A 26816-nucleotide genomic window follows, 5' to 3' on the forward strand; every position below is an offset into this window, starting at 1 on the left:
GCAAAGGCAGTGATAACACCTACTGTCCTTTTTACAAATAGCAAAACACACAGATGAGACGTGCTCATCTGAGGTTTATAAAAAGAGGAAACTAAATAGTGACAGAAACCTCTCATTAATTAAAGACAGGGGTTTTTCCATAATGTTAGATAATTACAAGCTTGCTTGAGTTTTAAAACAGGACATGCAATTAGTTTGACACTCATGCCGCTTGACAAACAAAACAATGCCATTTATGTATTTGGAGGCTTATTCCATTAAGTGAAACATTGCATTAATTGCAAAAATCATCTGGAATTTTAGGATATGCAGAAAAAAGAGGTATTAAAATGAAAAGATCCAATTATATTCACAGAGGTTGCAGGGGGAAAAACCCTCTTCTGTATCATTTAAACTTTTTGCATTTTTTGGGGGGCTATGTGTAGAGAACTGCACGCAGTCATAGTTTTGATGAAAGGAATTAACCAGAGTCATTAATTACAAGGCATAACTAGGCTACAAGTGGCAGCAGCCATTTCACGATAGCCGAGCGGAGCCGGGAGGAGGAGACCTCTCCAGGAACAAACCGCTCCAGCAGTGAATGGGGTTTTTCTTTGGGGAGAACAAGCCTTGCAAGATCGCTGCACTTCGAGAAAGCTGTTAAAAAAAAAATAGATTTTGGGGGGGGCAGCAAAGCTTTCTTACACTCCTGTCCAGGGGAATACTGTTTCTGGGGAAAAAAATGACATTATTGGTGTGACATCCTCACTGGCACAGGGAGCTGTAAAGCATTGCCAGACAGCTCTGTTATATCTTCCTGCAATTAAATTAGTGTGATGCTGAAACGCTGCTGTAGCGTCGGAAGCTAACGAGCGCCGCTGCTAAACACGCACCCCTTTGAGGGACAGCAACAGAGGGGTTTCATTTGAAAGTCACTATTTTTAATAATTGTTAGCTGTTCTCTTTCAGGATCTGTCCCAAGACCACATAATTATTTAACTGGCTTAAACACTTGCTCTGTTCCTGTATAATCCATATAAACCCCATCCCTGCACTGCCTATAACCAGCCACCCACCCTTCACCATCCGCTTTAATTTTATTTTTTTCCCCTCTGTTAAGAGGAGGGCTGAACTGCCAGGGCTACCCTTCTTGCTGGCAGAGCTGGGTGCCGTGGGCCGTCCCCAGGGCACGGCCAGGGCTCACTGCCAGGAGATGCCACCCGCGTCCCCCGACCCACCGTCCAGCTTCTGCTCCTCAAACGCCGACTCCAGCGGGGGCCCAAAGAGCGGGGCCAGCGCAGCGGTGTCCTCCCCGGCTTTCTTGCTGTGGGATGAAACAAGCCCAGAGGAGTCAAATATACATATTTTGGGGGTGGGGGTATGTTCTAAATTAACAGGCACCTGGCAAAACACAGGTTTTTGGGCAGAGAAAAAGGAAAGGAGAGCGGTATCATGATGGTGCAAACCCAGTAGTGCCCAAGCAGCTGCTGGGGCACTGGGGATTGCTTTAGGATTAGTCAGAGCTACTCCAGACTCCATGGGGAAAAAAAAAAAGTCAAGGGTCTGGACCATGCTTGAGTCCAATGCACCTTGAGTAAGACCTTGCAGCTGCACAGGGCATGCTCCTGGTGAGATTTGGCCTCACTCCGTAGCAACTAGCCTGAGTGCTTTCCTAAATCAATATACGCCCACAGCACACGCTTGCCAGTTCTCCCAATCGATCAGGCTTGAGGAGGCTTCCAGCAGCAGATGTCACAGAATCCCAGAATCATCTCAGTTGGAAAAGAGCTTGAAGATCCTCCAGTCCAACCATGAACCTCACACTGACCGTTCCCAACTCCACCAGATCCCTCAGTGCTGGGTCAACCTGACTCTTCAACCCCTCCAGGGATGGGGACTCCCCCCCTGCCCTGGGCAGCCCATTCCAACGCCCAACAACCCCTTCTGCAAAGAAATACTTCCTAAGAGCCAGTCTGACCCTGCCCTGGCGCAGCTTGAGGCCATCCCCTCTTGTCCTGTCGCTTGTTCCTTGGGTCAGGAGACTCATCTGCCCTCTCTGCACCCTCCTTTCAGGGAGTTGTAGAAGGCGATGATGTCCCCCCTCAGCCTCCGCTTCTCCAAACTAAACAACCCCGGTTCCTGCTGCTCTTGTGGGAGAGCGTGGATAGATGCCGTGCATCTGAAACCAGGGGTGCCACCACCATCAGCGCCTCAGTTCAGCACGGTTTTGTTCGGCCATGCTCAGGGGGATCCACTGATGCCGCCTGGGCACCTCCCCTTGTTTCTCATTTCCTCACACAGGACCCAAAGCTCCCCGTGCCTCCCGTGTCCTGCAGCACGGAGCGTTTCCTCAGCTTCTTTAAACACCAAACACAAATTTTAGGCCCAGGAGACAGCCGAACAAGTTATAAAAGGGATGTTTCTACAGCGGTGTCTTTGATGAGCCAAATGAGGGCAGCTCAGCTAGATGATGGGTTGGCAATATTCAAACAGCAGTAAACACCCAGGGAATTTGCTGCGTTATTCTGGGTTTGACCTATCCAGGTATACATGGAAAAGGATCAAAATCTGGAGGTGAAAACAGATGCTTCCCTTTGAGCAACAGTTCAAATGCACAACTGCCCACCGAAACATTTAAAAACCTCAACAGGATGATGTGCCCGTGTTGGATAATTGTACCAACAGCCTCTGTACTGACCTGGTGGGGTCCGGCGTCGGCGTGGAGCGCCGGGGCCGCGCGATCTCCTCACCTGCAACAGTGAGGGGTTAGAACTGATCTCCCACCCGCACCCCGTGTCGGTAGCGGGGCTCCCACCAGGCACAGCACATGCCCCATCCCACCCCTCCTATGGAGATGCTGGCAGGAAGAAGTCTGGGGTTTAATTCAGATTTTATTTCTGTAGAGAACAAGACTAGGGAGCTGCGCTGTTTCTATAGGGTACCCAAGGATGTCCCATATAATCTTCTTTAAGGAAGACATTTGGGTGCCATCATTTCTGCCAGGATCACTTTAAAGCAAACCAAACCCACTCCCTCTTTTTTTTTTTTTATCCCCTCCCCAAAACACCACCACCGTTACCCTGCCAACACTAATTACTGTTCTTGAAGGCCACAGAACATACTTACTGGATAAATTCCTTTTAATCGTCCCCTGGAATTAGAAACACACTAGGTAAGCGGGATGCAGAGGGACGCGGACGCACAGCAATTGTCACCCACGGAGGGACACAGCAGGAGCAAAGCAGCCCAGCAGATGTGGCAGGGATTGCCTATTTAAGGTGATATTTACTGTACGCGGCTGAAATATACCCAGCTGCACGTGTGTGTTGGGAAATCCCATTTGCTCCCAGCATACAGGGAGCCAGAAGAACCCTTCCGAGGGGATTTTGAGCCACGTAAAACCATCACCTGGCAGCACTGCCTTCGCAGCCATCCTGGCTGCCAGGGGCTTATGGGGGTTACTGACACCTTCACCCCGTTAGAAATGGCATAAACCCAAATTCCTCATGTTTGATGTCTGCAAATCGATCTAAGCCAAATTTTCAGCAATCAAAATCTTTGTTCTTGCCACACAACACACGCGTGCCTGCACACAGCAAAAGCCAAAACTCCCCTGGACCAGCACAGCAGAGAGGGGAGTTGGAGCCCCCCGGGAGGGGGACAAGCAGTGGGGGTACCCCAGGACCACAGGCAGGTCTCCAGGGGGGTTCACAAGGATGCAGGTCAAATCATAGAGGGTGCCCATCACCAGGGAGCCCTTTGCATCATTGGAGGGGATGAGGTCCCACCATCACCTGGGACTAGAAAACAGGGTGACTAATGGCACCGGCACCCCACTCCCCTTCCCTGCACTCGCCACGTAAACCCAGCACCAACTCGGCCCCCGCCAGCACCCCCCCATCCCTGAACTGGGTGAGGGGCAAAAGCAGTGGGTGCAGGTGCTTACCGGGCTGCGCCGCTGCGGTCAGCGAGAAGGAAGAGAGAAGAGACACCTGGTCAGAGAGCGACAGGTCAGCACCCCAAGTCCCCCAAAGCCCATCGCACCCCTCCAGCACGGCTGCACCCGGGAGGTTTCCTCCACGCAGCCCCCCAGCCCCGGCACCTACTGCTGGGAGCACAGCACTCTGCTCCCAGGGGCTGGCGGGGCACGAAGCAGCGACTGCAGAGACCCCAGAGGGACCCCAAACCCTGTGGAATGGGGGAATTTCCTCATTTTGGGCTTGGAACAGTCTGCAGCCCGGTCCTCTCGGGGAAGCCATCGCTGCTGCGTGTGGTGGCACCAGAGGTCATTGGCCACTGATGGGTTTTTCTGCTTTCTCATACCTTTTGATGTGCAACAACATGTGTAAAATGTGCCTAGATAAAACTGTACCCTTATACATCTTGTCCAAAACCACCAGCTTTTCACACAAACTATACCCCCAGACTACGTACATTCAAAGCAAAGACAGCCTAGCTCTATTTTAACATACTCCAATTTAAATCAAGGGAGAAGGAGAATAATAAACATCGTGCCTTTCAAAAGGAGGATTTGTTATTTGCATTTTACATTTCAGCTCTAGACACATGCAAAACAGGGACCGTGCAAACAAGAGAACGCAAGACTGTTAAAAAAATTATAAGAGATAAAAAACTGTATGTCTTACCGGACTTTTCCTCTAAAAGAATGCAGGAAAAATAAAAAAAGAAAATGAGAATATAAGATAATTTCTATAAAGGGATAATACAGAAATAAAAGAGTCATATCATGACCAGAAGCATCAGGTGTATAACTGTTAAACACACAGCAAAGCAGAGTTGTGCACGCATCCAGCCAGGATGTCGTTCATTCAGACAGAGGACTGCAGTGAGAGAGAGCATACAGAAACAAAAACCTGCATCTGAGCCATCTTATGGAAAGGATTCACGTGCTTTGTTGTTAGTGGGCCCTGCTAGCTGTAGCCAAAGGCCTTTTCCCAGCCTGTTTCATTTCTTGGGAGGGTTCGTATGAGAGAAAAGTCAAAAGCACAATGTTACCCCTAAGTGTTTAAATTTAAGGCTATTACTTATCAGCTTTGCCCAGTGACCGCTACAAATCCCCCGCTCCTGGGGCTGAGGTTTCCACAGTGCAAAGAGCAAAGCGGGCAGGAGCTGCCCAGAGGAACGAGCAGGGAAGAGGGTGGGACGTCTGAAGATGCCGGGCTGCTGTTGGCACAGTTCATGGCACGGGCCGGTTCTACACCCACCTTCCCCCTTCTTCTCAACAAATGAGACCTAAGCTCCAGAGGATGCACCTGACACCAGTTTACAACAGCATCTCCAGTTTTCTTCTTGCCTTCGAGTCAAGGCACCATAATTCACACCCCCAAGGATGGAGAGGACAGAGCCTACAGACACGGCATCTCCCATCTTGCTGCTCTCCCCCAGGAGAGGCCGATGCTCAGGAGGGAAGGGATGCTAGAGCTGGGCTTTGCAGAGGAGATGAGCCCAGGACAAGGGCAGGGACCCAGACAGCAAAGCATGAAAATCCCATGGGTGCAAAACTCCTTCAGCCAGCTCCTGCCCAGGGCACTGGTGCTTTCCCAGACCGGGATCCGGTGTGCCGAGGAGCGCCCGGCCGTGGCACCGCTCACCTCCACACCTGTGCCCTTTTCCTCCATAAGCTGGATTTTGGATCCCGACATGGGGAAGCAGCACGGTTCCTTCTGTCCAGCCTGGCCCAGGGCTTGTCCCCGAGCCCTTTGGGGTGAGCGGATCACATCTGCATGACTTTGCAGGGAGATACCGGCTCCAGCTCTGGGCTGTGCTCTGCCGGTGGTGGCTGGGGACAGGGATTTCCCCAAAGCACAGCATGGAGTGTCCCAACCCAGCACCCAAAGGGCAGGATCCAGACCACACCACGCTGACACACACAGGTGTGCTCACCAGGGGCTAGATCCTTCCTAACCACCAGCAAAACCGCCCCCAACCTCCGTAGGAAAAACACCACGGAGAGGAGGAGACACAAAACCGTATCTAGCAAAATGCATGTTTTGTGGGGTTTTGTTTTCCTGGAAAGTGTGAGGTGCAGAAGAACTGCTGACCACATCAGCCTAATCCTCGTACACTGGTGCAAAACTATTCAAGTATTTCATCAGTAAGAATAAAAATAACCAAGGAACTTTGGACTGCTAGGAGCTGAGCATAACCATTCGATAATTTCCTAATAGATCTTTATATATAGCTAGAGACAAAGTCGCTTTATAATTTTTGGCTAGATTCTCTGAAATTCCTACACCACTGACTGCAGTACGGAATCAATGAGCAGCTACTCCCACCTCTGCCACAGCTGTGCCAGAGCCACCAGCTACACACCGGGACGGGTGAGTGCCCCGTGGAGCCCGGAGCAGCAACCCCCCTGACAGGGGCCTGCTGCCAGCAAGGGATGCAGAAATAAAAGCCACAAGGGAAGGAGAATACACCAAATATAGACTTGGCCCTTTAAATAAACTCACAGTGCTCCCCCTATACCATTTTTGAAGTGTTGCACTATTTCTTCCCTCCTCCCAAAATAATGTTGTCTCCTACGTTATATATGTACACACGCATGTGCACCAAACTGCTGAGGCCATCGCTTTGCAAAACCAATATTAGCTTTTTGGTAAGAAATAGTTCTGGCATTGTTTTTCCTCCTACAATCAAAATTATCCACTTATTTGGCAAATAATTGCCAGTCTCCAAAACTCCCCACTCCCCTTTTTTGCTAAGTTTCGATTATTTTTTTTCTTTTTTGCTGTTGGGTTTAATTTTTGCTTTTTCCTCTTTTTGTTTTTTTTTTGGTGCTTCCCAAAGCAGGTGACTGCAGTTTCTAACCCTTGAATGCTAACAGCCAGAAACTCCCTGGTCACAGTGCAAAAAGCATCCAGAAATGCACGTCACTAAAAGGGACCAGGCATTTGGGGGAAGCAGAGCCGTGCTGGAGGGACTTGCCATTTCCAAGGACAGTGGCTTGTCCCAGAAGCTTTCATTAAACTTGGCAACCTTGCATTGGTTTAGAAAAAAGAAATAAACCGCAATTTTATTTCCTCTTCACTTAGGGTTTGAGATTCATTCACACTTCAGATACAGGCTATTTATAAATCACAGAAAGCTTCATCTGAAGAGACACTATAGCCCACACTAAAGCTCACTGAGACAAAAATCAAATCTTTTCACAGCTGAACAGATTGGGATGAGATGGCAGAAGTCTTGACAAGCCTTAGGAAAACCAGAAGTTGATGGTATTTATACCAGGAGAGATGACCTTTCCTTCCAGAAACCCTAGACTCACCCCCAGGGTGAGAAATGTCCCTCTAACATCCCATAGCAGCGGGGTGGAAAAGCCCACAGATGCTTTCTCTGTCCTGGAAATCAGGGCAAGACCCATTTATGTCCTGAATGATGACGACATGGAAAAAATGAGGAAAAGGGGGAAAAATAAGGGAGTAGTATATTCTGATCTCAACCGCTCTGTTTTATGAGAAGGAAAGTGAGATTTAAAGACATTTTGAACTGGAAACATCACTGCAATACATCTGAGCTCCCCCTTGCAGTCCCATTATTGGCACCATATAGACTAGATCCTATAAACAAGGCCAGAAATGCAAGTGTAACCACTGTCACCTAAGGAAGAGCCCCCTGCTCGTTGGGGACAAGCTCCGTGGAGCCACCGCTGCTTCTGCAGCTGGGGGAAGAGACGGAAACACCGAGGACTCACCACAGGGGATGGAGAAAGTGCAATGTTGCCTATCGACGCCTTCAGCTCATCCACTGTCGCCGCGCTCTTCAGGATGTCTTTAGCCTGCAAAGGCTTGATCTTAATGTTGAACTTCTTGTGTGCCTCCTCCTCCTCTTCGGATTCACTTGAGGAGTAAAAGTGCTTTCCTTTGGTAGGTAGAGCACAGTTAAAGAAGGTTTCCTTCTGCTGTGAGGGCAGAGCCATGGCATTCCAAGGTTCAAGCCTCCCTGAAGAATGGGAATTAGGTGTTCCCAAAATGTTTATCCCAAACACCCAGGGGCAAATCTTCCTGCCGTGCCTGTCACTGCTGTGATATCTCACTGCTTTATCCCTGTGCGGGCTGGGGACACTGGAACTGGCGCCCACAGCGCCAAACCCAGCCCTGGTTTAGCCCAGCAGTGATTTGCATCGTTGTCCAGGTTTTCTCCCCATTGTGACCGCACTGACTCATCCCCCACAGAGAACCAGAATTTTTCAGCAGCGGCAGAGGAAGAAATTCTGCTTTTCCACTGACCTGTTCCTTCAGCTACAAGGAGGAGGCTTAAAACCTGCTGCCAGCCTACAAACTCGACAGGTACACGGGCTCTGGCCATCCACATCTCCTCGCCCCTTAGCAGGGCACGCTACCGGAGCTGCAAATTAATCTTTGCTCATTTTGCTTTCACTGCCACGCAGACCGTTTCTACCCCAAAACAGCATCAGCTGTGATGAAGCACTGCACAGCCAGCGCCCACACACAGCACCACAGATGGGATGGGACATCGGGGTCTCTGTGGGGCACCACCCGCTCCTCCTCATTTCATAGCAGTGGATCAAAGGCAATTAAAATCACCTCCTGCTCTACTGCATCATAATTCCCTCTGGGAGCCAATATTAGGTGTGGAGTGACAGCTCAAAAAGAGAATGAAAAGGGGAAAAATAAATAATAATAATAAATAAAATTAGTCAATGGCCTGCCTGTGAACCCCAGCTCATCTTACAGTTTGTAAACTGAGAGGCAAAGCCAACAAACAAAGGATATAGCCTGGTTCCTCAGGTCGGATGCTGTATCCCTCCTCATCGAGCTCAGGTGAATTCTGAATAGGGCACAAAAAACCCAGAAGAATTAGGAACGCTAACTCTGTTCCTGGAAAATGGGAGCAGCTCTTTCCTCCTGCAGGAAGCGATGTCCAACGAAGCCCCATGCAGCCCCTGGGGCCACATGGAGCAAACGGCACCCGTGCTCTGGCACCACCTCGCCGCAGATCGATTTTTGCGGTGCTCAATTTTCACAAATAAAGTTTTTCAACGCTCAATTTTTGCGGAAAATGTTTTTTTGCAATGCCTGGTTGCAACCCAGGGGTTTTTTGGGGTAACTACAACATCCTGCAAGCCTGGGCAGTGCTCTCCAGAGCCACCCAGTTTCTGGGAAGTTTTATACAATCTAATTAACATGCAGATACGAAATACATATCTGGACACGACTAACACCTGGACATCACCCAAAATAGCCATGGCCACCCTGAAAGCCAAAGGCAGCATGTGAGCACAGCCTGTGTCCCGCAGCGGGAGCTGGACGGAGGCGAAGCTCCGCGGGACACTTACGTATCTGTCCCAGTCGATCTCCGCGTAAAATCCATTTGGGGCTCCGTTCGTTTTCTTCTGCAACAGATTGGAAAACAAAATTTCCACATTTTAAATTGAGGAAACAAGACCACGGCGTATCTTACATGTGTGCAGCGACACAGCTAGGATGCCACTGGGTGTCACAGCGGGAACACGGACCCCTCAGCCACCTGTGCAAGCACTACTCTGCTCATACACACCAGCAATACAGTATTTCCCATTTTTGGAAAGTCTTCCACACCAGAGCACTAAAAGGCTGTGTTTTTGCACATTCATTAGCCAAACATATATTTCTTAAAGGAGGAGAAACGAAATGGCCATTTCTCCGTGTGCCGGGGTGTTCCAGCCCATGGGGAGAGCCGGTGGCAGCGGGGGCTCCCAGTGCCCAAGAGCACAGGTAGCACCGCTGTTTATCAGGAGATAAACACCTTCCCCAGAACATGCCAAAAGAAGGGTTCAGTTTGTGTTATTCAGTAGCCAAACCACCCGCAGAGCAAGCCGGGTGTTGTTGCTTCACTCCGCGGTGAAGCTGGGCTGCAGCAGGGAGAGGCGTCCGGGCTAACCCAGCTGGGATGCGGCGTTAGTGCACATCATGACACACCGACAACACACACAGGTTATTGCTGCTTTGGACTGAGAGTGGTCTGGTTTGGGACAAAGCTTTGGGCATCCGTCACCTGCGGGACCCTTTGCTGGTCTGCTCTGGGCATCTAAAAAAACGCCCAAAGCTCCCGCTGGCCCTCACAGCCAGCGAGCAGTGCTGCAAGGCCAGTTTAGGGATTAAGTTAGGCTGGGTTCTCAATTTTGGGCACCTAAATTAAATAATCTGGTTCCCTTCAGCTGCCAGAGGTAGCACCCCCCTCCCCAGCACCCTTGCCTGAGGGTCTAACACACCATCCTGGGGCAGCAGCAGCACAGGGGGTTGATCAGGCCACCAGCACCCTCACCCTCCTGGTTTCACCCAACGCTCCCCACTATGCTGCCCAAGAATGGAGCAGCCTTGTTAGAGGTACAAGGGTGAAAAACCACACTCTGGATGCAGTTATGTGGGGCTTTTCCCCCAGTCCGTTTGTATTTAAGCCCCTTTCTATTCAACTCATTTACATCCACCTGGCTGAACCTAAATGGTACTTTCCTATATGTCAAACCAAAAATTACTCCCTGTTTTTAACCACCCTTTTGTAGCTGTAAACCAAGCTCTGTTTTCCTTACCGAATTTTTTTTTCCTCCTTCACGCACACTCTCGGGTTTGCTATTGCAAGGTGGCTCATTGGGATGAGGGCTGGGCAGCTGAAAGGGATTGGGGGTTGGCAGAAAAAGGGTTAAAGTATCGGGTGGTTGGTTGTTGTTTGGGTTTTTTTAAAAAAAGAAAAAACACACAAAAATAAGTTACAAGGAATTAGCAAAACACACAGTTTTATAAGAGGAGGGCTCAGCTGCGGCTCCATTAGGAGTAAGTGTGGTTTTTACTGGGGTGGGTAACGGGGCTCTATTCAGCAGTCCAAGGATTTGCCTCTTGGCCACTCCAGTGGCTGCCAGTGTTATAGGGAGAACATGTTGTAGGAGGAAAAGTTACACCAAACATCTCCATCCTCCAAATTCCCCTACCACCAATATATTCAGTAGCTTCCTTATACCTGCCAAAAATTTGCATTTCTACATCCTTCAGCTTGCTGGAGCACTGGCCTGAGCTTAAACAGCAAGTCACCTGGAAAAATCAAGAGTAGGAGCCCAATTGAGAGGGCACCCAAGCTCATCCAAGGTCTCTGCACCCACACCTGACAAGAAAAAGCTGCCCAGGGCACTTCTGCCGGTGGAGGGAACAGCTCCGGGCTGCTCCTTGCATTTTATTTATTTATTACTGCTGAATAGAGCCGTGGTTAAAGTGCTCCCTGAGCTGCAGACTTTTTTTTTTTTTTTAAATCACTATTTCTTAACAGCTAAGTGGCTTACAAACACAGGGCAAGCCCAAAGCCAAGGATCTTGGGTCAGATGTGAAAAAAACCAAACCTCTCTCTCTCTAAATTTGGCACCCCAATTTTTGTATGGCTTTGCAAAAGACACCCCAGCATCGCTCTCCCTGCCGAGCCTCCCGAGGGTCTCATTTTTATTTTAAGGTGAGCTTCTAATGTCTGAATTTACTCAAGAAATAACGACCAGCACAGTCCCAGTCTGAACCCAACATACTTATTTGCAAAATTGATATCAAATGGCTAAAGGAGACATGGTCTAATACCCAGATCTAGCAGGGGTGTTTCTGGCTAACACCATAAATAAAAGCAGCAATAATTAATAAAACAAGTATCTCCTTATTTTCAGTTTAATATAGAAAATTAAAATAGATATTGGAAACAGCTGTTCTGGCAATTTTCCCTTAACTCATCACCCAGCAAATCTGACCCAAGCCAATTAGCAGGAGTGCAAACGAGGATGCAGAGCCCAGGGTTTTAGCAGGACACCTGGTCCCTCTGCCCACAGCGCTTGTCAGGTGTTTCTGTATTGTTATTTTCTTTATGTTATTTTTGTAGAAAACCTGGAATATGTCGTTATTTTAAACAGATAGCTTCTTACTGAAATTTATTTTCTATATTAAACCGAAAGGAAGAGGCAGTTCACAAAATGCTGATGGTGGCTGATGAAGGAATTAGCGTTTAAGGGGCCATGGTGGGAGAGGAAAGCAGGACCGGGGTCCATGCAATACTTACGATGCCATCCCTGTCTGGTGACCCTCTGCAAAGAACAGAAATGCAGCCGTGTTAGCTCCCAAACCGTGCTGTCACCCCATTAACTCGTGGAAACAGTTTTCTTAACGAACCCACAGCAGCGATGGGTTTAGTTATGAAGTTGTCAGCAAATCTTGAGTTACCTGTCACGCACTCCTCGTGAAACCCGCGTAAGGATCTCGGTGCCATCGCTCTCATTTTATCAGATGACTAATTTTATATTTATTAGTAAATAAAGGGTTCCTGATGACGATCACGCTTTCCCAGCCGAGGAGCTGGACAGGCAGCTCCTTGCATCCATGTACCCATCCCGCAGCCGTAGCCCTACCCTGGGTGTGCATCCTCTTGCAGGAGACAATAAAAATTACATATAGAGCAACTTAGAGATTTTTTTTCTTCTGCCAGAAGCACAGTCAATTCTCTTTTGAATGGATTTGAAAATTGATGAGACTCCTCAGGGATCCTAATCCCCAACTGCTTATGGGATTTGGACCTTGGTCACAGCAAACGGCGTGGCAGGCTCAGCAGCCGTATTTAAACGCTGTCTAAGGATGCCAAGTTATTTAGTGAAAAGACAAATATGTTTATGAAAACCAGACGGGCTCCTCCACCTCCCACACGCTCCCAAGTTTTATGCGTTGCCAGAGATTTGCCACAAATTAATGTCTGACTCAGGGCATCATAGAAACCCTGCAGGGAGCTGCTGCCCATCCAGCTCTGGTTTAACAGAGAAGAACACCTTTGAACTTCACTAATTCATATGCGTCTGCCTCCTGTCTCTCTTATCTTGTGTTTAATCTCTTTGCACAAATGTCTCTGAAATTATCCTGTGCCACCAGCTTCCCCGAGCTCTGGGAAGAGCAGGCTGCTGCAAGCAAGCGTGGAAATCACAGCGCTGGCTAAAGGCAGGACCTAGACCCGGCTCCATTGATTTTCCATGAGCAGAAGAGGAAGATGCAAAGCAGCCTGTTTCCCACCCCTCCTTCTGATAAATTATAAATGAAGCCATACAGGGCTGGAGCTCCTGGCTGCCTGGCTGGTGGATGGACATGCCTGGTGACAAGCAGGACAACAGCTCCACGCCGCACAGACCTTGTCTGGGACGTGCTCCGTGTCCCCCCATATTTTTATACAGGCAGAGGCCATCCCTTCGCACAGGAGACCTCATCAACTGCTGCCAAGATGTGAAATAGCTCAGGAAAACAAATTAAAAAAAGAAAAAACCCATAGGGTTTGTGCTGTGCCAGACATGAAGCACTTCTGGAAAGGCCTGGATGATGGTGGGGGAGCGGGGCTCCCCGCTGCTTTGGGACATCCCCCCCAAGCCTCCCCAGCAGTTCTGCACCCGTGCACATCATCTCCTGCCAGATGTGGAGGAAAACCCCACCAGATGTTTTCCTGGGAAGCAAAAGCATCTTCCACAGCAAAGCTGAAGGGACATGCTCTCCATGAGCCCCGTGCACCCTCCGTCCCAAGCCTGCCCCCACCATGCAGCCCTTCACTCCGCAGCCAGCCTCGCTGCCTGCACTGGCATCTGTTTAAATTGAATTTGCATCTAAAAAGATCTCAGCAGACGGGCAAATCAGTAGTTTGGGCAGAGATTAATCTGCTGAAACTCTCAGAGGAGTAATTTTCTTCTGATCACCGCTAACTGTCACCGTAAATTGCAAACACATGGAGAACTGGCTTTATTATCTCTGCAGTGCCACCGAGAAAATACCTTATTTGTTGGTCACTGGGTGTACAAGGGGAAACAGCTTAAATGTATTTGTTATTACAAGACTTGATCCAAAGATGACAGATGCCTGCGATGCGCCAACTTCCTTCCTGTCCTGGCACATCAGCATCAACTTCTCCCCGGTATCGTTATCTATTAATGTGGTTTATATCTCATTGACTTACGTGGAATCAGTATCCTTTTCTTTCTTGCGTATACCAAAGGCCTTCCTTGTACGTTTTTTCAATCCTGTGGATAGAAGGAAGATAAATAAGAATGTGATATTAATATTATGCTTTAAATAAATCATCCAAAAGGTTCCTTATCCCCTTGTCAGCTGTAAGTCATAAATAAGGTTAAAAAAGAAAGTCCCAAACCCATGAAACTGCCAGCAGCACTTTGCAGGTAGTGTGTACATTTGCCAACGCCTTTTATTTGTTCACTTAACACTTATTAACTCGCTCTCGGTGTGTGTGTGACTACATATTTCACAGTTATTTCTAAGCTCACTATCTTAATTACAGACTCCTTCGCAATGCTGCACGTGGGTATAAATGCAGGGTGGGGAAACCCCTCTTTGGTGTAAAAAAGCAGTTTAACCCTTGAGGTTGGTTAGATTCTGTGCCAATTCTTGATCTGCACAGTGCTTAAAATGATGCCTGGTACCAACAGTGCTGGAGCTGGCCGGGAAGCAGGATGCCCAAGTGGCTACCGCCGGGCCACTGAGCAGCCAGGAGCATCAGCCCCAGGGCTGGGCAGAACACTGCTTTTAAAAACAGATGGAGGAGGGTGGGTTTCTGCAAGTTTCTCCCTCTTTCCCAGCCTAAGAGCTATCCAGGAGAGGGATTTTTAATAACAGCTTGCAGGAAGAACACCAAGGAAGGGATTTGGAGCATCTGAAGCCACCACGTTTCACTTGGCTGGCTGGTTTTCATGCAGAGGATTTTCTGCTGGTGGTGACCGTCCAGCCCGACTGCTGAGAGCTGGAAGCTGCTCTCATGCTGGACGCTGCCGGACACGCTTGTCGTGCAACCACTGCCAGTGGCACCGTAGCAATTAATATAAGTCACAGAGTAACTTAGAGATCCTGGTGACTAAAGGAGCCAATATAAGCCACGGACCTTGAGCCTAGAACAGCTATTTCTGGCCTCTTCTCCTTTCAGAGCTCTTAGGAGTTTTGTCTTGGTCTGGAAGTTACCCAAAAGTGAAGCACCGTGGGTTGGACACAGGGGCACACAAACGCTGTGGAGAGGCAAACGCAACGGCTGGCGCTGATACAACAAGCTGGCCTGCACAAACGGCCGTATCAAGGGTGCAGGAACCACAGCAGGCCCCTGCTCACAACAGCACCTTCCCCAAAACGTCCTGGGAAGCAGAGTCAAGCACCCAGCAAATAGGGACCATCTGGTAGGGATGGAGGGGAGGACACAGCAGCCACACTGCCCTGTTGCCTCCTTGCCGGGTGCTGAGCCAGCTCTGCAGGCAGCTCGGCCCAGAAGCCACGGGTACCCTCGCCGAGTCCAGCTGAGCAGCAAGGAGAGCGCAGTGAATTTGCAGGAAGGTGAGCACCTCGTCGGGAGCCCCGCTCGCCGCTCGCCTGCCTGCACAGCCCCGCTGCTGCCAACCTGCCTCCCCCCGCTGCGGTGTGTGAGGACTTTCGGAGCTGCAGACAAGGCTCAGCAGCACAAACCGGGGCTGTCACGACTGGGACACAGCTTGCACAACACGCACTGTACCAGAACACAGCAATCCTTGCGCTAAAACCTGCTTTTTTAAAAAATACTGTCTAGGATTCAATGAAAAAAAAACCCCACTCAAACTTCTACCTCGAGTGACATGCTGAGCGCCAAATCTCCCGTAGCTCCCTCAAAAAATCAGCTCTGGACACCCCAGCAGCGCTCATCCTAGGAGCTGTCTGCTCCAGCACAGTTCATTTGATTGATGCTTCTGGGGGAGATTGAGTTTCTCTGGTCTGCCTCCTGCTTTGAACATGCCCTTGAACTGAAATTATTTTCCATTTTCCCAGGAACATCCAACTCTTCTGGGCATTGACTGAAGCATGCAGCAAGCACACAAGTGCTAGCCTTCTGCAGCACATCGAAAAATGCTGGGTTTAAACTATATTATCCAAATACACACGGGATGCTTTAGGGTTTTGATACCCTGTTGCCAGGAGGTTTTTCAGGCTAACACCAGGACCAAGCCAGCCAGGGTAGGACCAGGAGAGGCTCCAGCAGGTCTCCTTGGTCTCAGGGAACTTTGGGTTGGCTGTTTCCCCCATGAAGTGGGAAACAAAGGAACTGCTCCTGAAAAATCCCACACAGTGCACTTCCCTCCTCTACCCAAAGCAAGCATTACACGGTCAAGGATGAAAGAATCCCTTATGGGATCCCTTACACCCCCAGCCGATGGGATCCATACACCCCCAGTCACTAAGGGCAGCACAAGCAGCTGGGAGTGATGCTGAACCCCGCGGGCTCATCCTGCAACCTGGTGTGGACAGCTTTGTTTTTACTACATCGTGCCTTTCAGTTTTCCTACAGCTTCTTCAAGGCGCAGGCGAGTTATTAATAACTGAGGAAGGTTTCTGTTAATCTCACCCCCTAGAATAACTTCATCCTCCAAACTCAAAGTAGAACAGGGAGGGCCGAAAACCCCAGAAATGAGTTATTTAGTCTTATCTGAAGAAGCACCCAATTTGGCTAAATTTTGTAACGAAGCCTTCTGCTTGGTTATATAATAGGCCCACCATCTGCTTAAAATGATGATGACTGAGGATATTTAGGAAAGGCAGAACAAAAATGAAAGCCTTCTTTGGACATGGTTGTTGAGAGCGGGTCTCCTGCCGAAGCCCACTGCCCATGCCAGGGCCAGGCACTTGCTGTCCCCTGACAGTGACACCAGAGATGCCCACAGTTTGGTGGCAGGCAACACAGTGATTTCCCAGGACACCTCTGCTTTTGGGTGGCTGCAGCTCGGAGGAGTTCATGTCTCCCTTAACATGGTCAACGCCAGCCCAGAGAGCTGGTAAAAATACCCTGTCTGATGGTGCAGGGACAGATCTGAGGGCTGTGCACAGAAGAGGACTGCACGCTCTGGTCTTCAAGTCTCATTTCAGTTGGTTTTAGGAGCTGAAGCACCATAAAACCTGTCCTGGAAAGAGTCATCATAAAAAAATAATAAGACCTTGACAACATAGAGAATGCTACATGGAAACACTATGGGTTCAGGGAAACCTCACAGGACAAGACAGATTTACCGTTGGAAGAGAAAAGATGACGCTAAGTGGGAGAGAAAGCAGAGAAGAGGCAGTGAGGCGGCAGAAAGAAGGACACGAAAGAAGAAAATAGAGCGTTTCCATGTGGGACATCAAGGGATGGCTCAGAGCAGGGAGGAGCTGAAATCACTGCTTGAGTGATGCTCTCTGAAGCAGCACCTAACATGAAGATCAAATCCCACCTCTTCTCATCAAGGAGCACCGGGTACTGGACCCAAATCCCTCTCCAGCAGGAAGACCCAGAGAGCTGCACCCAAATCCCATCAGCTACAGGGCTACCAGAAGTGTTGGAAAAGTGGGAATGAGATCCCAGGGCACTGTAAGTACCAGGGTGATAAAGGTGGGTGTGATGTGGTACCTGGCTAAGATCATCATCAGAGAAGGATTTAAATCCCTGCAGCTAGCTCTGGCCTAGCCCTCTCCCCATCCATTCGCCCTGGGGACTTCCTACCTTATGAGAATCCTAATAATTCTTATAGAAATATTAATGCACTCAAGTATACAACATTAAGAGTTATAGAATTCCCCACCTACATTCCTGAAGCCTTCCCTCACTTTTGTCACATCCAAAATATGAGGGAGGACCCACCTCCGCGGGCTGCCCAGCACTGTGGGGCAAGCACCATGTCTCCATTTTAATCTCAATTTAAAACTGCGCTTTGGGTTGGACAAAGGTCAGGACAAAGCTTGAGCTTTACTGCTGGTGCCATAGCACTGTAGAAGGGGGGTAGACATGAATTCTGCCTCCCCACTGGCAGCTACTGCATTCCTCACCACTGTTTTATAGATTAACAGCTGATTTCATTCTGCACAGTTATGACGTGGCCGAAGCAGAGGTAGGCTGTCCCCAGTCTGCAAGCCATATATTACCCTCAGCAGTGGTTTAGTTTATGCTCTTTGAAGGGGCATGACAGCACCAGTAAGAGCCTCCACCAGATCAAGCCATGGTGTGTACGAGCTGGAGAAGACACCAGCAATGGCAGCACCAAATACCACACCCGTGCGTCCTGCCCAAGGACCGGTGACATCCTCCTTTTGGAGGGGAGATCAGGGACGTGTGTGACACCTCTGCTGCCTCCCTCAGCAGGTTTTCCTCAACAAGTCTCACACACCACAGCCCAGGGTCATCCATGTGCCATTACCCACGTGGCAGCAAGAATGCCTAAAACCACATCAGTGGCCAAAAAACCAGCCTTGCCCACAGAGGCCAGACACGGGGGAAGGCACCGGTCCCTCTAAGGTACAACTTCACATGCTGCAATTATTCCTCATCAAGCCAAATGTCGTTGGATGTTCTTACTCAAAGACTCAGAGTAGCCACTAGCGAAGGTTGAACTAAGCGCTGTGTGCCAGGGATCTCATTTCAAACACAAATGGCCCTCCAATCAGGGGCATTATTAGCCTTTTTTTTTTTCCCCAGCATACTTAAGAATTGACATCTGAGAAATAAGAATTAGTATTTAACACTATGAAGCTTTCTATATTTTATTCCTAAGAACTACCAACATATTATCTTCTATACCAAAGACTTAACACCTCTAGAATAAAAAATAACCCCGCTCTCCCAAACCCAGTCCCTCACACTCCATCCCCAGGTGGTGGGAGCAGCTGCTGCTTCTGGACCCCTGAATATTGAGGGGGGTCCCTGGAGGAAGAGCTACTTGCTCAGGAGGATGGGCTTCAAGAGTAACACACCTCTCAAACAAGAGAGACATCAGTGAGAACATCTTTGCCTTAAATGCTCTTTTGTGATGACTAAAGAAAAAAAAAGATTGAAATTAGTTCTACTTAGTCTATGCATGAAGATAAACATTATCTATTGCCATGCCAGAGACTCAAGACCAAAGTACCTGCAGGGAGAGGGGGAAGAAGGGGGAGAAATAAGAAATAATCACTCCTAGATTTTTTTTCTTTGTTTTTGTTGTGTGGAATTTTTTTGCACATAGCTTGGAGCTGGATTTGAGCAACCTGCTTTCCCTGCTGCACACAAACCTGCACAGTCTCACTGAACTACTTTGCTGGGTCTGAAGACGTGGAAACCTGCTGCTGTTTCATATCCAGAGGACTTTGTATTTGTTTTTGGCTTGCTTTACTAAAGAAATAATAATCCTCCCTTTGCTCAGCAAGACAAAACCAAAAGGCAAGATGAAACTACTGAAGTCCTCTGAGTCATATCCAGAGGAAAAAAGTCAAATGGTAAATTAAAGTTTAAGAAGCAAGGGTGTAACCACATCAAGCCCCAAATAAATAGCCCAAACAACAGCGTCTCAAGTCAGCCCAGAAGTTTCCCCTGCTTTGACACAGCCACAGCCTGCACCTAGCTCAGGTCTGGACGCTGACCTGATGACATATTTTAGATGAAAATGGGCACGTCTGGTCCATTGCAAACCCAGGGATTCTCGACTACTTCATCCTTGGTAGCAGGAAAGTCAAGTCTCAGCAACCGCGCTGCTTCAGTCCATGTTATTTTGGGGTTTGCCCAGTTTATATGTAATTAAGTTAGTATACATCTTCATAACATTTAAAATGTTTTACCTAAACCAGCCTTCGCATTAAAGCTCGTTACCAGCCTTTCAGCAGGCTTAATAACGCGGCAAGGAACCGAGCCCTCTGCACACTGCCTTGATACAGTCATTAATATTTTAACCGCCTTCATTTACAAGTCTAATTGCAGATGTTACTCCAGAGGAGAGAGGCCGGACCATCAGCAAGAGGCAGCATTGCCTCCACTGTTACTTGCTTTCTTTCCTAATTTAAAATGGTACATCTCAGCTACTGCAGTAGACTAAGTTTTAGTAAAGATTCACTTTTTAACCAGCAGCACTTGCATTTCCCAACCTCACGCCAGTCTCCAGCCCAGGCAAGGCTACAGGCTTCTGCTATTGCAAATAGCTTTGCATTTGCTCTGCTGTGGTCACCCTCTATTTTCCTCCTTGTTGAGGGTATTTATTTCTGGCGTTAGCCTCCCATCCTCTGTGCAAAGTGACTTAAATAATGCATGCCAGGTCTTTTTACCGAACGCCTGTCTCCTCGGTCAATAAATTACCCTTCTTATCCCCTTGAGGAAATAATTTTAAAACCTCTCTCTATTTCAAGATGACTGGTTATTTATTCTCCCCCTCAATTCTCAAGGTTTCCTTTCCCTAGCAGGAAAAAAAATTACACTTTCTTACACTTTTTGACAACGCACCCTCCAGCTCCCTGTCCCCAGCAAGCGCTGTGGTTCACTGCTCCCCCACAGCCTCTCCTGTGGGTTGCTGGGGCCATCCTGCTCAATCACTTTGCTCCACCAGCCAAGATATCACACCCTTCACAGTACAGGGACATCCTCCAGGACCATCGCTCTCAGGAAAAACACAATGAAGATACTCCTACCAATTTAACCAGCAGAAAAAAAAAGGCATTTCTTACAGCTCCTCTTGTATCAAAGAAATAACCCAGAACTTCTTTCCAAAGAGGGATCTGTTCTGAGGCCAGATCAGAGTATTTTGCTTCAAATCAACTACAGCCACCGGGCATTCACACTCAGAGGAAGCCCCAATGAAGGAAGAAGGTGCCATGGCAGCAGCTCAGGGAGCAGGAACAGCCCCGGGTACAGTAGTTTTTGTCTCCAGTCCCACCAATGGAGACCACCACCATCTGCTCAGGGAAGGGACCTGACCCTTGGAGATAGGGCCAAGGGACAGCTCTGCTTCCCAGCAAGACCAGAAATCCCCAGTGTGATGGACATTTGACCCGTACACAAGCCTTGGTTTCAAGTGAGGAGGTTTACCTAGAATTGAAGATTTTTGATAATGGTAATTTTGATTGATATTTGACTGGTTGGGGTCCAGAAACCAGCTGCTCCCCAGAGTAAGGACTAGAGTTAGTACTCTCCCTGCACAAGTAAAGCCTACATTTTTAACCAGTCAGGAAATCTGTTTTTCTAAAAGTTTCATGGAAAACCACTTCAAAAAGGCTGGAGGAGTCACCTTCATGAGCTTACTTGCTTTGCTACCTCAAAATACATAAAAAGACATTTTTAAAACAAACAATTGATGCCCCTTCTGAAGACGTGCAGTGCTGTAGGCACATCCAGCTCTGCCCAGTGGTCACGTGATCTCGCTGTGCTTAATATTTCATCCCAGTAAACCAATAGTTTCCAGTGCAAACTGTCACTAAACCTCCACATTTAGCTTTGCCATTGTGGGCTAACAAAGCCATCTTTGATAACAAGTTAGACAGACATTAAAGCTCCTCACTTTACCCTATTGAGCTTCCAAGGTACTGAAAAAAGTTATTATCTGGTTAGCAAAGTCCCACAGATGCATATTACATTCCTCCACATGCTTACAACAGTTTCTCCCTGTTAGAAAATGAAAAAAAAATTAAGAAAAAGAGATGATGGCCTCACTGCCACTTCTGTCACTCTCTGACAGAGTAGAACATTGTTGGCATCTTGCCTGTGGCTTTCAGGAACGGAGATACTTGAAAAACAAAAGTGAGCAACAACAGTTGTGGGCTTAGTTTTTTGGGTTTGGGTTTTTTTTTTAAATAAAAATGAATGCTAAGAGGTTTGCTCCATATCAGAAACTTCAGCTGGAAGACACTAAAGGACTAACAGTGTTTGAGAGCCCAAAACAAGATTGCAGATAATCTGAATACAGTAAAACATCACAAGTTACTGCTCTGGGACCATTTTCTCCTACAGCAGGAGCTCCTGGCTCAAGGTCCCAGGCTGTTGGGCCTTGTCAATAATGCTATTTTGAGCTTAGGTACACATCACCTTTCACTAGGGGGTCCAGTGATGACCGCTCTTGGTCACCATCAAGGAGATCAAAAGTTTTGTACTAAAACCAAGCCCCATCATCAAGCAGGGACAAGCCAAAGAGGAGCAGAGAGGTGACATCACACCTGGGCTTGGTCCTGCTCAGCTTCTCCACCTGATCCCATCACCCAACGCTTCCGGAATGACCCCAGAGCCAGCACACGGCTGATGGGAGAGCGATCAGAGCAGCTGAAAGGCTGGAGGATCAGGAGATGAGCACCTGCAGGAGCTTTGTCCATTCAGCACAGCACCAAAACCACGTCGGGAGCGGCTGCCTTGGAGTCCAAGCAGCTACCCTGAGCATGGAAACGTGGGGATTGAGGGATCTCCACTCCAATGGACAGAGGCAATACAAGATCCCCTGGCCGATTCAGAAATACAGTCACATCTTCAACCATGACGATAATTAAGTCTCTGAACAGGTTGTGGTGAACTCTGCCTAAGGAGATTCTGAATTAATGTTCAACACCTTTCTAAAAATACACATCTTATTCCAGCTACTAGGCATGAAGAAGAAATTAGAGGAAGTCCTGCGGCCAAGTGGCCACCTCTGGGTTTGTGGCTGCTGACACAACATGTCCAGCCTGCCCCAGAGCAGCAGCCCTTGTGCCGGGCTCTGGTCCTGCCCTGGAGCAGCGAGCATCCATCCCCGTGTACCGGAGGGGTTTGGGCTCCCAGGACCTTCACGTCTTTCCCCTTCCCTTTGGTCTGTGCCTTTTTCCCTTTGCAAACCGCCCAAATATTCGTTGCAGCAGTCAGTCAGGAGTTCAAAAGGCTGGGAAACAGCACAGCCCTCAAGCTGAAAGCCCTGCTTTTCACGCTCTCAGCATGGCGAGGGAGCACACGCTGGCTTATTCAAATACACCTGAAGATAAAACCCGTGTCTGGGCATTAGACTGACCCCTTTGCTTTGTGGGCACAACTAAGTTCAAACAATTTCTGTGCCTACAGCACAAGGATGAGACCCCAGCATGTGGGAATATACGCTGAGCATAGAAATATGGTTATATTTCACATAAATATAGGTCCAGGCTCTCCCCATGGCAAGACCCAGTGCAAAAACCAGCATTGCTGCAGCTGGGTGCAGGCAGGAGCCCAAACGTTTCCATCTCATTGGAAAGATGCTCAGCAGACCCACACCCAGCCCTGCTCCCACGCAGAGGGGCTGCCCACCTCGGAGCAAGCCCTGACCCCAAAGCAAAGCTTGGGGACCAGGCCAGCAGCCAGACACTGTCCTTAAAACAAAGGGCAGCATCATCAGGATGCACCACAACACACAAGACCAATTCATTTTTCTTCTGCAATGGAGCTGAGCATTTAAGGACTATTTAACATCAGAAGGATGCAAATTGTTGCTCATCAGTTATTCACCAACCTCAGTAAAGCAAGTGCAGGAATTGCTCACCGCCTGCTTTCCCCAGAGATCAGGTTTTTAATATCAACTTTCAGAGACCCCAGGTGTGCACCAACTGAGGGACACAGGACACAAACATCCCCACCAATATTGTCAATAAATTAAATCTGGATACAGTTGTGTCTTTCATTCAGAGCTGGCACGCACACAAAAACGCCAGATGCATTTCTAAAGGTTGCTGTGCTATTTAAGAAGTTGTCCAGGACAGGCTCTCCCTCCCAAATGACACTCAGATTTCTGTTTTTAGGGGTTTTTAGGGTTTTGGTGTATCAGGAAAGGGAGACACCGGTGCTCCCGTGTCCCTCCCCTGGCACCAAGCAGCTGCAGGAGGGCATTGGGCTCGTTGGTGGGGCAGCTCCCTGCAGGCAGCACATCCAGGGGAAACCCACGCACGTTACATCCCCCAGGCTGGTATTTCCTCCCCTGCCAAAAAAAAAAAATCTCACTGCAAACCTCTCATTTTCTTTGCAAGGCTTTGCCATTACATCTGCGCCTTGGCTGCAGCCACGACCGACAGCAGGTCCCATCTCACAGCCCTGTTCTAAAAGACATCTCCTTATAACCTCCACGCACACCACAGATTCCCAGCAACTACTCTGACAATTTTCTATGAAAAACACACCAATTTTGCAGTCAGACTGTTTATGCAGAATGCAAGGACTTATTAAAACTCAACACAATCCCTGCCTAAACGTGTCACTTAGAAACAGCCTTTCATCCATCCCGTGACTTATCGCTCAAGGCCACCCTGCTGCAGCTGGCATCTGTGTGACCTTCCAGGAGTTCCCTCTCCCGACGTCTCAGGTGGAGAAGAGGACACCTGGGCTGGCGGGGTGGGTGTGTCACCTGTGTGACACAGGAGCTGCTTCCTTGGGGACAAGGTATGACTCCGGGTGAGCTGCCAGGGAAAAGCATCACTTGCTCTCCATTTGGTCATCCAGAAAAAAAATTTGCAATATTCACATTTGGGTATGATGAAGATTTACACCCAAAATAAAGCGTGACGAGACACTTCTTCTCAGTTCCTCTAACCATCCTGTTCCTCCCACAGTCTGCTGTCAAATGAATACCTTGATTTTAAAGCAGTGATTAACCGTGGCAATAGTGTAACTAAAAATAAGAGCAGGAGACCTGACCCAAAGAAAGGCTTCATTTCCAGGCAGCATTTGACAAAACTGACGGAGCTTCTTCCACCCATCTGTCTCCCCGCAGAGGAACCATGCAGTGTGAAGGAACTTGAGGTCCCCAGGTGAAAGAAGCCAGGTAAACATGAAGCATAAATGACCTTATTAATAACTTCTACCACATAAATGACCTTATTATTAATAACACAGGCTGCTTATGCATCTTCTGCACTAATGCCAAAACCAGGCCAAAGCCCTGCAAAACTCCAATAAACCATATTAAAAATTAAGTCCACCTTTGACATTTGGAAGGGCACCTTAAGAGGGACCTAAAAGTTCCCCAGAAGAGCTCATCGTCAGGAATATTTACCAATGACACCAGCTCCAAGCAAACCCCACCAGTAACGAGGTGGTTACAGGACTGTTTCTAGCAGCATTGCATTTATTATTTGCTGACAGCAAAATACTTGGGGAAGATTATTTTTAATCATGCTTCTCCCAGCAATAGTGAATAAAAAAAAAATAACCCGTCAAAAGCACACAGAGCTGGATCTGCATCCATCCACTGACCACCCCAAGCCTGGTCCTGGCAAGGGGATTCAGATCTTTAGGGATGATTTTGATACAGATTTTTTTTTTTTTTTAAGTACTGTCTCATAATACCCAAATTTATTTTCATTTTCAACCAACACAAAAGCTTCTAGTTAAGTCATCAAAACCAAAAAACCCTCTCATCCAGGCTGATATTTTAGACCTGAGATTGTTCCTGAAGCTGATGCTGTCTGTAACAGGAGCAGGGCACAGGGTGCAGCCCGTCTCACCTGCACCCACCGGGCAATAAGGGTGATGCTGGGGGCGTATTTTAAAGGAAGCACAAACCAACCAAATGCCCACCAACACTCACACATGCCTGACACCCGTTTGTTATTAAGTGGCTCTAATAACAAGGGGCACCTTTAATGATTTCTATAGCTCCAACTTCAGAAAACCAATATATTTGTGGGGCTGTATGAAATCCTCCCAGCAGCTGCAGCCGGGTGGTGAGGGCAGACTGCGAAACCGTGGCTCCCGTCCTCCTCGGCTCAACCTACCCCAAACCTCCCTGCAAGATTATTTCCACACATCCTACGCACGATGACATTAATCTCAAGTTGATGTTTTAAATTCCCTGCAACATGTAGGTGGAGAATTTTAAGAGATTCCCCCCCCCCCCCCCCAATAACTCTAAGAAAAAAAGCCACACACAAAAAGTCATAATTTAAATGCAAAGAAAGATGTGCCAAAGTCAGGGGTGCTTTTCTGAGGCTGGGATGGGTAAGGAATAACTCCCAGATAACACGGCCTGCAAAGTATGATTTTGTCAGTCCTGGTACCTCACTGCTTTCAAACAATATTATTGTCAGCACTAACCCAGTGTAAATAGGGACATGGTAGGGAATTTCCCCTCCTCAGCTCTGCAGGGAAGCCCACTGGTGTGCAGGGGAGGAGGTGGGGTTGGGAGGGCAAGGTGGGAGCTCCGTGCCTGATCCCAAAAGACAGCCCTAAAATCCCATGCTGTCAGCTCCCAGGAATGGACACTCACCCCAGGCGGCCACCTATGAAAATAAAACACATCTAAAACTAAACTGAAAATTAAAATAAATCATTTTGTGAGGCTGGAATTGCAAAAAAACCCAGTAGCTGTAACCACTGCAAGCCTTACTCCTTTCATTCACACAGATAAAGAAAAAAACCCTCCCAAAGCCCCCAGAAAGATCAGCCTGCAACTGAATTTCTATTAAAAACAAATAGCTGAGGCTATTCAATAGCTGGCAAGGCAAACAGGGCTACACTTTGTACTACTGCATTGCACATGAACTGCCCATTCTGCCAACAAACAAACTGCACGGCAGCCAGGTGTTTGCCTTTTTCTTACTGAACCTGTAAAAACTCAAATATACTGTCTTAAAGTTAAAAAAAAAAAAAAAAACAACCAAAAAAACAAAGGCTATATTGGGCCAGCAGAGCAAATGGGAATGCTATCACACATGATCTTTTCTCGCAGCCCAGGCAGGGAGACAGCCAGCATCATACCCCCATCGATTTTCCAAAGGCAGATAGATCTTTAGAGAAAGTCAAACTAGAGCAAGTTTTGGGCATCCAAATAGTTTAAGGTCACTGGCTTGGGGAGGAGCTCTGCCTTCCCCTCCTTTCCACTTTTCCCTCTGCATTGTCCCCTCTCAGATCCTGGCAGTGGGTCAGAATCCCCAGCACAAGTGCTGGGTAAATCACATTTTGTACCACCTACGGCTTCGCAGCCTCAGCACCAGCATTTAAGAACGGGTATTTCCACGCACAACCACGTTTTTCCACCTTTAACTGCTTAAGACCCTGTGATGGATGTTCAGGAAGAATAGACACCTGATCTAACCTGTAATTGTTTTCTAAAGTCTCTT

General features: G+C 48.2%; 1 protein-coding gene across 1 annotated transcript in view; it reads right to left on the reverse strand.

The window, feature by feature from the left end:
* The window catches only part of SGIP1 (SH3GL interacting endocytic adaptor 1), a 58182-nt gene that overhangs the window by 25961 nt on the left and 5405 nt on the right, over window positions 1–26816 (reverse strand). Inside the window, exons 2-12 of the mRNA XM_074875811.1 lie at window positions 13945–14008; window positions 12025–12049; window positions 10532–10609; window positions 9299–9355; window positions 8736–8790; window positions 7694–7869; window positions 4626–4637; window positions 3926–3937; window positions 3106–3130; window positions 2678–2729; window positions 1218–1303 (exon numbers count right to left, since the gene is read on the reverse strand). Coding sequence (XP_074731912.1) covers window positions 1218–1303; window positions 2678–2729; window positions 3106–3130; window positions 3926–3937; window positions 4626–4637; window positions 7694–7869; window positions 8736–8790; window positions 9299–9355; window positions 10532–10609; window positions 12025–12049; window positions 13945–14008 — 642 coding nt within the window. The remainder of the gene's footprint in view (window positions 1–1217; window positions 1304–2677; window positions 2730–3105; window positions 3131–3925; window positions 3938–4625; window positions 4638–7693; window positions 7870–8735; window positions 8791–9298; window positions 9356–10531; window positions 10610–12024; window positions 12050–13944; window positions 14009–26816) is intronic.

The sequence above is a fragment of the Strix uralensis genome, chromosome 8 (assembly GCF_047716275.1).
Source record: "Strix uralensis isolate ZFMK-TIS-50842 chromosome 8, bStrUra1, whole genome shotgun sequence".
NCBI lineage: Eukaryota > Metazoa > Chordata > Aves > Strigiformes > Strigidae > Strix > Strix uralensis.